Source organism: Zeus faber, assembly GCF_960531495.2.
Source record: "Zeus faber genome assembly, chromosome: 13".
Lineage (NCBI taxonomy): Eukaryota > Metazoa > Chordata > Actinopteri > Zeiformes > Zeidae > Zeus > Zeus faber.
This window is the reverse complement of record NC_137198.1, coordinates 23,811,771-23,823,979: the sequence shown is the minus strand read 5'-3', so window position 1 is coordinate 23,823,979 and position 12,209 is coordinate 23,811,771. Positions and strand designations below refer to the sequence as shown.

Sequence of the window (12,209 nt, the reverse complement as noted above, 5' to 3'; positions counted from 1 at the left end):
CGCAAGCGCGTCACTGACGTGGTTTTTTGGCACGCACACTAAACAGTACTACAGCTGCGGCGACTATAAACCAGCCTTTAGATGTTTTTTGTTTTTTTTCTTAATAATAACCTTTGATGTACCGTAGGTGTAATGTGGCACCTACAGTAGTTGAACAATTTCACACAACTGGGTTTGCTGAATATTATATGACATTCACGAAAATCCCCTACCTCTTATAAAGACAATGTCTGAACCTTGCACTAAGAAAACCAGTGGTAACCGGGGGGAAAAAATGTAATAAAATAAACTTGCAGAACTTGAGGATTTCCAGCTAAGCTCCACGGCAGCCTCAATGTCGGTTTCCGGAGTTTCCAGTTTTTACACTGGAAACAAACACTGCTTTAGTTGGTGGCTTGGCTGAGGCGGGGGGGGGGGGGTCAGCATATGGGACAGGGGTCTCCAGCAGCGAGCCCAGGAGCCGGACACGTCCTCGCACGACGACCTCCCTGTCACTCAAGCCACCCTGCCGCGTCGGCCGTGACATTTGAAGTTGGGCGAAGACGGCGGACAAAAGCACCCTATACCTCTTTCACCCGTGCCTGCCCTCTAAACCCCCCTTTCTTCCTTCCTTCTTTCCTTTGGTGCGGCGGTACAGACAAGCGTGTTTGCCTTCGCTGTGACTTTGGCTCTGGACTTGTTCTGGCATAAGGACAGCTGTCACATCTGCAACCTGTCACATGTGACACTGGTGGAGGAGGCGCCAGAGGCGTCGCCACATGCAAGGACGGACAGAGGGAGTGCAAGGAGGATGGAGGAGGATGCACGTAATGCGGTTTATACGTCTGAGGGAGGAGAGAAGACGATGGCAGGGCTAGGGTGGTAAACCCACGTGAAAGCTTGAACTCCGGGACACCCTCCAGCCCACTTGCACACACACTTTACCCGCTCCCAATACCCAGGTCCGAGAGCAGTTGAGTCACGTTCCCTTGGGTCACGGAGTAAACACTGCCTTGACATCTCAACTGCCAGCCTCGAAGGACTCCCTCCTTGACCCATGGTCCTTTGACCTGGACTGTTTCAGTGCTCATTACTCTCCTGTGAAGACGTCTCATCATTAAGGGCCTGCCCATGGCCTGGGCCGCACGGGCACTTTTAATGATGTTTGTTCTCCACTACCTATTTACATAAGTGAGCAGCACATGGCCCCAAGTCTTGTTGGTTAAAAGGGCTTAACTGTGTTTGTGCGCGTGTTTGTGCATCTGTGTATCCCCGCATTTGTAGGCAGTTTTAGATTTGTATTTTGTTACACTATCAGAAGTTAAGTTTCCTCTTTGAATAGGGATTTTTTTTTTCTTAAAGCCAAGAACCATTAAAGGTCACCTTTGTTCTTTTACATACTTTTCCACAACGATCCAACACTGATCTGCAATGCAAAAATAAAGACAAAAACAAATTAAAGCTCTTCTCTCTGTTCCCTAACCAAATCAGTGCCAGCTGTCAAACAAACCTGTTTGTTTCTGCTCAAATATTTTATTTTTTCTTCCAAGACTAATTCACTAAAAGGTCCCATATTGCTTTATTAAAGCTCTGCAAATGCCTCAGGCGGTGCAAGCAGTTGTGTTGTGTAAAGGGTCCCGATCGGGGTTGAAAGAATGTGAAACCTGTCGAACATGTCAAACAAGTCAGATTCGGCCTACACTCTCACTGACATACATCCTTATTTGTAACATCATTTTCGCCCATAATTTGCATAAACCCGCCTCTAGACATGTAGCACCTTTCTCAGTCTGAAACCAGGCAGGAGATGGGCAGGGTTCAATCAGTCAATCAATCAGGTTTGACATGTGAAATAAATGTGAAGTACGCACCGAAATATGTATTAGGGTTGCCACGGTTATCAGTGTTACACGGTGCTCGGGCATACACAGATTATATTACTTGCCCACCATCGTATTTTTTTCTTTTTTTTATAGAAATACAACCCATTTAGTTCATTTTCACGTTTCAGCGCCGACGTTCATCAAATAAAATTGTAATTTGTGAAATACTAAGCGTGTTATCAATACTTATTCGGACGCTACAAAAACGAAAATGAAAGTGGCTTTCTTGTGCGCGCAGGAGAGTCGCAGCACAGTCTGCTGATCACGGGTGGAGAGAGAGGAGAGCGTGACCATAGATCAGGTATAGATTGGGACCTGTCTCCCGCCATCTGTAATTAGCGCTTGTGCATAACGGGGACACTCCGCCGTCTCCACATTATGTAGAAGAAAAAGTGATTTATCAGACCAGGCCACCTTCTTCCATTGCTCCATGTTCCAGTTCTGACACTCAGATGCCCATTTTAGGTGCTTTTGGCACTGGACAGGGGTCAGCCTGAGCACTCTGACTGGTCTGCGGCCACACAGCCCCATACACAGCAAGCTGTGATGCACTGTGTGTTCTCACACCTTCCTATCATAGCAGCATTAACTTTTTCAGCAAATTTCTGTAGGATCGGACCAGGCGGTCTAGCCTTCGCTCCACACACGCATCAATGAGCCCATGGGCTCCCATGACCCTGTTACCAGTTCTCCGGTTATCCTTCCTTGGACCCCTTTTGGAACACTCCACAAGACCTGTCGTTTTGGAGATGCTCTGACTCAGTCGTCTAGCCATCACAATTTGTCCCTTGTCACAGTTGCTCAGATCCTTACACTTGCCCATTGTTCCTCCTTCCAACACATCAACTTCAAGAACTGACCGTTCACTTGCTGCCTAATATACAGTATACCACCCCTTGACAGGTGCCATTGGAACAAGATGAGCAATGTTATTCAATTCACCTGTCAGTGGTTTTAATGTTGTGGCTGATCGGTGTGTGTGTATTTTCTCTACTGTTTTTAGTCAAAGTTTGACCTTTGACTAATTGCACACAAACTACTTGAGATGTGTCTCAAATAGTTTGACCTCTGTTGCACACTTGTTGAAATGGCATAAGCAAAATATTTGACAGCAAACTAGCTTTGCCTTTGACAAACTTACTTATTTTATAATTAGAAATATAGTTTGTTTGTTGTTTATGTTTAAGGAAAACATTTGTTGCTGGACAGCTTAATATTAGAGCGAAGAATGAATCACATCATATGAATCATAATATCAAAATAAAGTCAAAGTGATGAGACTAATGAGAGTTTGTAAGGTTTGATCGACTAAAGACAAAAGTTACTATTTATCCTTGAGGTTTGGGTGCCTCACGCAGCACAATAATTCAGAGTGGCATAAGCTCAAACTTCAGAGGCGGGGTCTGTCTTTAACTTTGTATTTTTGTTTTGTATTTTTTGCGTCTGCTGCCTTGATGGCGTATGGCTTGTGACAGCTCTCGGTTGTCTGCCAGGACGAACGCGACTCTGAATCACTCTGCAGGAAGGCTTCCTTAGCGGCTGCCTTGTCGCCACGACCCGGTCCAGGGCACAAAGGCAGCCCATGCAGAACGACCCGATGTTCTCTTGCGGCCCCCTTCACCTCGCTGTTGGTTCCGATTCCGTCTATCGCAATCCCAACGAGGCGTCCGTTGGATCACCTTTACGGAGACGAGAACCGGACTTGACAGCTACAAACAGGAGCACAACAATTGTGCCGCCCCCTTCCCCAACCGGGCTCTCACACAAAACCTGCATCCGCCTTTTTCCCCCCATCTGTCCCCTATCATCAATGGTGGAAACTCTGAGCGCTGCCTAAGACGCCAAACTCACCCTTGTTTACTGACACGGATTGATGTGAGCTGATTCCATCAAGCAACACTTTGTCGATCCCACACCTACTGCCGTCCCTTTCACTGCCTCCCTTTCTGTTCTTTATTTCCCACTCCTCCTAACAAATCCGCTACGACAAACAGGAGTTATTGACCCATTGCTTAGGCTGTCGGTGCTGAGCAATACGACCACGGCAACATACGTGCAATGTAGCTGATGTATGAAAGATGTTACACTGCCAACATCTTTTTATCACTCTGCTCTTTTCATGGTTTTGTGGACACGATTCAATTCTTCTATTTGTTAAGGGGAGTTTTTTTATTTTATTATTCATTTATTTTCCCATTTTAGTGGTCTATATTTAGCTATTTCTAAAGGGCGACTTCAATACTTTGAGATAAAAAACAACGTTGATTATTATGACAATTAGCTCATATGCGGAACAATTTCCGCCGCTCGTCTTGATCAAGAAATGCTCAGCAAGGGAGATCCCGCTCTCCCCTTAACTCCATTGACAGATCAGTTTTGTCATTAGGAAAACCTCGGTCGCGTGCGGTCGGCTCGCCACCTCAGAGGCTGCCATGCTACGGACTGGTTAGCCGCACTGCGTTCCGCGCCTCTGCCCATATTGTATTGTGGTAAGGAGATTTCCCCCGCACCTCGGAGGGCAGCGATTATCACAAATGGATGAGTTCAAACCATCTGTGAGACATTTGATTAACGCCGTTGAGAGTGAAAGGCAAAGACTGAAGGAGAGACTAAGGGGGTTTGGCCCAGAGTGGTTCTTCAGGTCCAATCACATTTGGTGATGGCCCTTTCGCAAAATGTCTACGCTCCGAAAAACAGATGGAGGATGGAGGATTTTGGAACCTCGGGGTAGAGGGTACCCGCGAGGTTATCGTCTCCACGTTGTTGCACACAATTTTGCCTGGTGCGCCCAGACAAGAGCCTGACATCCCAAGCTGCTGCTGCTGCTTGAAGATAATGTGGCGCGAAATGAAACAGATGTTTCTACTGGTGTCGTTCCTCCTCTGCCATTTTTTTTTTTTTTTTTTTTTTTTGTTGTTGTGGTTTTTTTTTTTGAACTGGCTCGTTCCTCGTAGACAGGCTCACTCGGGCGGCAGGCAGACATGACAGGCCAACCAACGTTATGCGGACCCAAGCAGTTTTGTGTCCATCCTGTTTGACCCCCCCTCCTCCTTTCCCCTCTTCTTTAGGACACAGCGTTGGATCCCGGAGAGGACGTGGCCTTGCTCTCGGTAAGCTTCGAGGATGCCGAAGCAACACAAGTCTTCCCAAAGCTCTACCTGTCCCCCAGCGTTGAGCAGTAAGTACTCACAGGGCAGTTGGTCTTCCAGCTGACCGCCTTGACCATTTTTCTGTTTCGGGATATGTACGACATTTTTCAACCCAGGCCATTATTACAATGTTGGTTCCCGTCATTGATGACACCATTGTTCATAGCACAACCTCGCTGAAGGCTTTGCAATTGAGAAACTTAACACTTTGCCGCAGCTTCTCATTGTGCTTAAACGCAAAACTTATCTTTTAAGCAATCTGTATATCCATGTGGTCTCCCTGGACAAGGTTTCTGAGAGATTTTCAGCACAGCTTAACACGTGCACAAAAAATGTATTTTTCATGTTTTCTATTACCCATATTAACAGGCAATAATAACCCCTTTCACTCAGTTTTACTAAGATGCCCTCTCACAAACTCTTGCTAAGTGCTCTCACATTGTCTCTCTCTCTCAGTCTCTCTCTCTCTCTCTCTCAACCATGTGTGCGCTTAACTTTGCCTGCATGCTCGCTCAACATGGCACAGTGTTACAAATGTGCCACAAAATCAAAATCAACCAATTGAAGAAGGTAAATTCTGAATGGCTGCAAACACAACTCTTCGGCGTGAAGCCAAGCAGCGTTTGTCTTGTCACCAGGTCTCTGTGCCCCTGGCTTTTGTTGGCATGTCGGCTGGAAATCGACAGGCTGCCAAATATTTCAAACCTCTCTCCCTTTCCATATTTAATATACATTACATAGATAGATGGTAGTGTGTAGTTGCATTATATACTATAGATAGATGGTGCCGTGTGTAGTTACCATATATACATAGATAGCTGTTTACTTAGAAAAATAAATTGCTTCTTGAAAAAAGTGTGTTACTAGTATTACCGTCTGTCCTTTAAAATAAATAATTCTCCTTGTTGGAGAAACATAAAATTACATGTTCCTGATTTTATCAATAATTTAAGTGTCATTTTTCATTAAAAAAAATCATGAGCAATTACGCAGTGGTCCAGGTGTCCATTTTCCGAGGATCAGCACCATTGAGAGCGTATCTTCCCTCCTATTGGCTGACCAGAGCTGCTTGGCTTAACGCTGAAGCATTGTGATTGGAGATGAAACAGCCAGTCAGAATTGACTTCTCTGATTGGTTAATTTTGTGGCACATTTGTAACGCTGTGCCATGTTGAGAGAGTGTGCAGGCAAAGTTAAGCGCTCACAGAGTGGAGAGGTTGAGCAAGTGAGAGAGCGACAATGTGAGTTCACCGAGTTAGAGTTTAGAGAGCATATGCGTAAAACTGAATGAGAGGGGTTATTATTGCCGTTAATATGGTGTGACAGTACCCCTGCCACAGGCAAGCCCAAGTGGCTTTTCTGGCTCCTCGACAGAGAGAAACAGGCGATGATGTTGAAAAAAAAAAACATTTTGTTGATGAGAGTGGCAAGATGTAACAAGCCTGGAGCAGATGGAACATTGTCATGACAAAGGTTCCGTCTCCCATGTGTGTGTGGGGATTGGTGATTTAACCCGTGCTCATCAATTTCTCTGATGAGAAACAGGTGTACAGCCACCCCTGATCCTACAGGTGTGGCTGCTTAATTGCCACCACCCCCACACCACATACCTCCAAAACCAAACTGATTCTGGGGATAATCCCTGGCCCACCGCCCAACCAAGCATAACAATTTTAATAAAGTGCCTGGGCTCTGAAACAGGTTTCACATACCTTAACATAATAAACAAACAGACTCTGAAACAGGGTTCCTATACCTAACATAAATAAAAGACTGGACTCTGAAACAGGTTAATATTAGGTTAAACCATACTTTAACCTAATATTAAGCCCCAACTCTGAAACATGATTCCCATACTTTAAACAAAAGTGTCCAACAAAAACAGTCCATTTCCCTGGAGACCGGGAACAGCACATTTCATGGGTGACGCTCCCCCAGGGCGACGAAACAGACTATCCCCTCCTCCCTTCTGGAGCGTGGGGCCTCAGGCTGCTGTGCTGCCTGGTGGAGGTGAAGCTAGGCTTGGCTGTTGCCGGGGCTGCTTGTAGGGGTGGCCTGACTGCTGGGCTGCTGATGGCCCCAGCGGTGGCTGCTTGGAAGAGTAGCTAGCTGAACATGGTGACCATTGGTGGCTGTTGCAGCTGTTTCGCCCCCTGTCCTCCGCTGGCCATCCGCTGGGTGCTGCTGCCCCCAGTTGGGAGAGGACTGGTGCTGTGGCCATCCGTTGACCTGCCGGTGGCTCTAGTGCATCTTCGGCTGGCCCTTCTGTATCTCTGGGTCCCTGTTCAGGCACGAGTGTGACAGTTCCCCTGCCACAGGCCAGCCAAGGGGCTTTTCCCAGGCTCACCGATACAGGGACAAAGGCGAAGATGTGCAAGACAAACAGTTTTATTGAAGAGAGTGGCAAGATGTAACAAGCTGGGAGCAAATTGAACGTTGTTATGACAAAGGCTCCCTCTCCATGTGTGTGTCGGGATGGGTGATTTACAGTAACTTGTTTAAACCACACCACATATGGATTCTTCTTATTCTTCTTCTTCTTCTTCTTTCGGCTGCTTAGGGGTCGCCACAACGGATCATCTGCCTCCAATACCTTCTGTTCTGCGTATCATCCTCCCTTACACCAACCGCCTGCATGTCCTCCCTCACCACATCCATAAACCTTCTCTTTGACCTTCCTCTTTTCCTCTTGCCTGGCAGCTCCATCCTCAGCATCCTTCTCCCAATATGGGTTAGGGATGTTAAAATGTGTCGTCTTATTCCGTATCGATAGTAAAAAGTATAATCAAAAATGTATTTATCTATTTATTTATTTTACGTTGGAGTTTTGCTATCTCAGAACTCTTTCTGAGAATTCAGAGGCGGGCCTATCACAGAGACTTTTTGTGCCCGCGATGTCAACTGCCTCCTGTCCTCTCCCATAATGCACGCACATCGCACATATGAGCCAATTAGCGAAATGAAGTTTCATTTCAGACGCCGCTTTGTCATCATCTCGCACTGTCATCACGTGTGGGCCAAACCACGCAGTTCTCTAGCAATTTTATAGCTGAATATCTGATTCAGCATGATTAATTCATTTATTTATTTTAGCCTACGCTCGCAAATGCTCGCAAAGAAATGCATTGTTGATTTGGCATATGGTTTCATTTTCAGGCATCAGGTCAAAACAACTCACTTTATTATTTCAGTAACCGGTGTTTGCTTTGAATCTTACAAAATTGTTGAATAAACGTTGGTGTAGGCTATAGGCCTCGCTAAAACTGAGTTAAGAAAGAGCTTCGAAACATCCGTCTCGGCTCCACACATTTGTGGTGCTGAAAGGACAGCGAAAAAGCAAAAAGCATCTGGCATGGTTCAAATTAATGGGGAATTGGGGTGACCAACCCCAAAAAAAGGGGTGAGCTGAGCATCCCCCTCCGTGGAGGACCCAGGTAAGCTGGAGCAGCTCCAGCAGGAACAGCTCCACAGCAGGGAACAGGGCGTGATCCGCAGCTCAGATCAGAGCAATCTTTTTTCCAAACTCATCGACTAGCAAAAATATGTGTCGTTAACATCTCTAATATAAATATGAGCAAACATGCAAATACTTTCATTGTGCACGGAATAGATTTTCGTTTGCTCAAATAATTGATGTGCCTGCGTGCTCAAAATCTCCCGTTGCTCGCTTAGGAATGAGGCACAAATATAACGCCATAACGGGGGTCCTCCGCGTCTGATTCGAGAGGACCACTTCTAGCGTGAACGTGTCGTGAACCTAGCTCCGCGTCGTGGTGAATAAGCGCAGCGTCCCTGTGGCCAAACTCGTCATTCGGTTCCTCAAAAACGTCTGGAGAACAAAAGGGATAACTAAATAATAACAAAAATAACGGAAAAAGTGACTGAGGACACTGGTTCTGAGTTGGGGATGACTCGACGTCTGTAGATATTGTGTTCAAGATTCAAGATTCAAGATTTTTTATTTGTCACATACATATACATACTTCCATACATATATGCAGTGAAATGTAATGCAACGCACCCGGTGATAGCACACAATTAGTCCTAGGAAAAAGTACAAAAATAAAAAGTAGAAAATTCCTTTCTAATAGACCGACTATTAGAGTGACACTCACGTGTCTGTGAGTGTATGTGATAGGGCCGAACCGGTCATGAGATTTTTGCTGCCGATCGATCGTCACCCAATAATCTAACTGTCTCGTCTTGGTGGGGGGGCTTTTCATTCACAAAAAGGCAGCATAAGCAGAATATAATTGACAACACATATTTCTTTAAACAGAACAACGATTTAATATACGTGACCAGACATCCCGGTTTTGAGCTGTGTCTCGAGTCCCGACAGATATCTGTAAAACACTAAAATGTCCCTGTACTCAACATTCACTACCAGTTGTCCCGGTTTTCAGCACAATTAAAATAACGATAATGATATTATACTTGTTTTCAGCACGAACACACATATATATATATATAATACTATATTTAAAAAAAGACATGGCCACTCGCACGCTGTGAATTGTGTTTATTTTTTACAGTGCTAAACAGAATAGGCTATATTAAAACAAAATAAAACAGACCGGCATTGGTTGAATTAAGTCAAATCAAATTAAATAGCCTTTCTTGACATTCTCAGATATTAAATGTGAAACAATATAACATGTAGTGGTAGTGTTAAATTAATAAAACAAAATCAAATAGATCAGCGTTGAAGGGTCTCAAGGGATAAGGCCAAAATGCGCTTTTCTGGGACAGTCCCAGTTGATACTCCTTGTCTCTGTTAAATAAACAAACGAGCAAACAAACAAACAAACAATAAAATAAAAATGTCTGGCCTGTTCGATTTTCTGTTGACTTTGTCGAGGTTTAGTGCCAAGACGAGCATGTTCACCTTCTCTAGTTTGAGGAGCGAGTGGGGGGATATGAAGTTTCCAGCGTTGCTAAAATCCCATATGGATGCATTATTATTATTATTAGTAGTAGTAGTAGTAGCCTAGTTGTTTTAATTATTATTAGGCTATGGGCTGGACCCCTATCCGACAGGGGTGGAACCCTAACGTTGTTCGGATTTTTATTATATACTAAAAGTGTCTGGAACAGCACAACCGCTGGAACTACAGACACCGGGACGTCTCAGACATCTTGTGGTTCAAGTTTCGTCCATGTCGATCCACATACAGAGCAGGAATTAGTAAAAGAAAAAAAAAACGATGGAAAAGAAAAGGAAAAAAAAAAAGGGGGGGGCTGTTTACGGATGTGGGGGGTGACTGTCTCCCCGTTACACACAGAGGAAAATCTTCTTCTTCTACTCCTTCTTCTTCCTCTTTTGGCTGCTCCCGTTAGGGGTCGCCACAGAGGAAAATAAATGCATTAAATACATCTACAATAAAAGATTATGAGGGTCACACAAAAGGAGCCCTATTTTATGAATATATAGATAATAAATGGAATAGATAAAAAGTGTGTGTGTGTGTGTGTGTCTGTGTCTGTGTCTGTGTCTGTGTGTGTGTGTGTGTGTGTGTGTGTGTGTGTGTGTGTGTGTGTGTGTGTGTGTGTGTGTGTGTGTGTGTGTCAGGTATGGACCCTCTCTGACCTCGGGGCACCCACAGTCTGAGCCTTCATGCTTAGAATAATCTGAGGCTGATGTTTATTTACGAACACACGCCCTGTCGCACCAGGTTAAAGGACCTCTGCCCTCCCTCTCTCTCTCTCTCTCCCCCCTCCCTCTCTCTCTCTCTCTCTCTCTCTCTCTCCCCCCTCCCTCTCTCTCTCTCTCTCTCTCTCTCTCTCCCCCCTCCCTCTCTCTCGCTCTCCCTACCCCTCCCTCTCTCTCTCTCTCTCCCTCCCCCTCCCCCTCCCTCTTTCTCTCTCTCTCTCTCTCTTTCTCTCTGGCCCTCTTGCGTGATGTTTTCTTTTTGTCCTCATGCTCGCTCCCATGGCTTGAATGGAAGTAAAAAATCTCGAGCCTCAGTCACAAAGCTTGCTTTTTTATCTGTTTTTTTTCAGAGTTTTATGGACTTGTTTTGCACTTCTACGAATCAGCTCTTTTGGCTACACCCGCACTAACATGAGAGGCTAGAAACAGGAGGTTGTGCCGCTTCCTCCTGGCATCCTTCCGCAGCGTTTCTGATGCTCTCTCTATCTTATGATCTATGTCTGTCTATCTTATGCTCTCTTTATCTATCTATCTATCTGTCTATCTATCTATCTATCTATCTATCTATCTATCTATCTATCTATCTATCTGTCTGTCTATCTATTATTTACCGATTAGTGTTTTTTTTTGTTTTTCCCAGATAGGCCTATTTATTTTCCCATCTGATATGGATTTGATTTTTCAACACTTAATTACCGCAGTACCGTGTCTGTGCTGTGTCCTTTCAGCCCCACAATTGCGTGAAGCGGAGATATATATTATATCTTGACTATGTTTTGGGCTAGGCCTATGGCCTACACCAATGTTTATTCAACAATTTTCTGACATTCACCCGCAATTGCAATCACCTGTTATTATTGAAATAATTTAATATATTGTTTTAAAGTGATGTCTGAAAATGAAACCATTTTGCCCCTATCAACAATGGATTTATTTGCGTGCATTTTTGAATGTAGGCTAAAATTAATACATTTATTTATTAATTAATCATGATGATAAAGATATTCAGCGGTTAAAATACTAGAGAACTGCATGGTTTTACCCGCACTTGATGGCAGTCTGACATAGCGAGATGATGACAAAGCATCATCTGAAATGAAACCTCGTTTCGCTACGCGGCTCATATGTGCAATGTGTGTGTATTATGGGACAGGAGGCAGTTGACATCACCGTCACAAAGTCTCTATGATAGGCCCGCCTCGGAATTCTTAGAAAGAATTTTGAGAGAGCGAAACTTGTGCAGCCCACACCGCCACTTGCACACTCTGCTACCTCTTCCATTTGGAAAACAGTACCATTAGTTTTTTATTTTTATTTTATAAAGACCATTTTGAATAGACTGTAAACAGTTATATGAGGTGTTTAAAACATAAAAAAAAAAGTTTCGATTTTATTTTTTTGCTGTCAACACTGAGAACCCCTCAACAGCCGGTCGATTAGTCGACACTTTTTAACATCCCTACTATCTATCTTATTCAGGGTTTTATTGACAGTTTTGCACTTCTGCAATTTAGCTCTTTTTGCTACATCAGCGCTAACGTAACA

General features: G+C 44.4%; 1 protein-coding gene across 1 annotated transcript in view; it reads left to right on the top strand.

The window, feature by feature from the left end:
- The window catches only part of babam2 (BRISC and BRCA1 A complex member 2), a 91,059-nt gene that overhangs the window by 51,992 nt on the left and 26,858 nt on the right, over positions 1-12,209 (top strand). Inside the window, exon 7 of the mRNA XM_080011759.1 lies at positions 4,931-5,040. Coding sequence (XP_079867885.1) covers positions 4,931-5,040 — 110 coding nt within the window. The remainder of the gene's footprint in view (positions 1-4,930; positions 5,041-12,209) is intronic.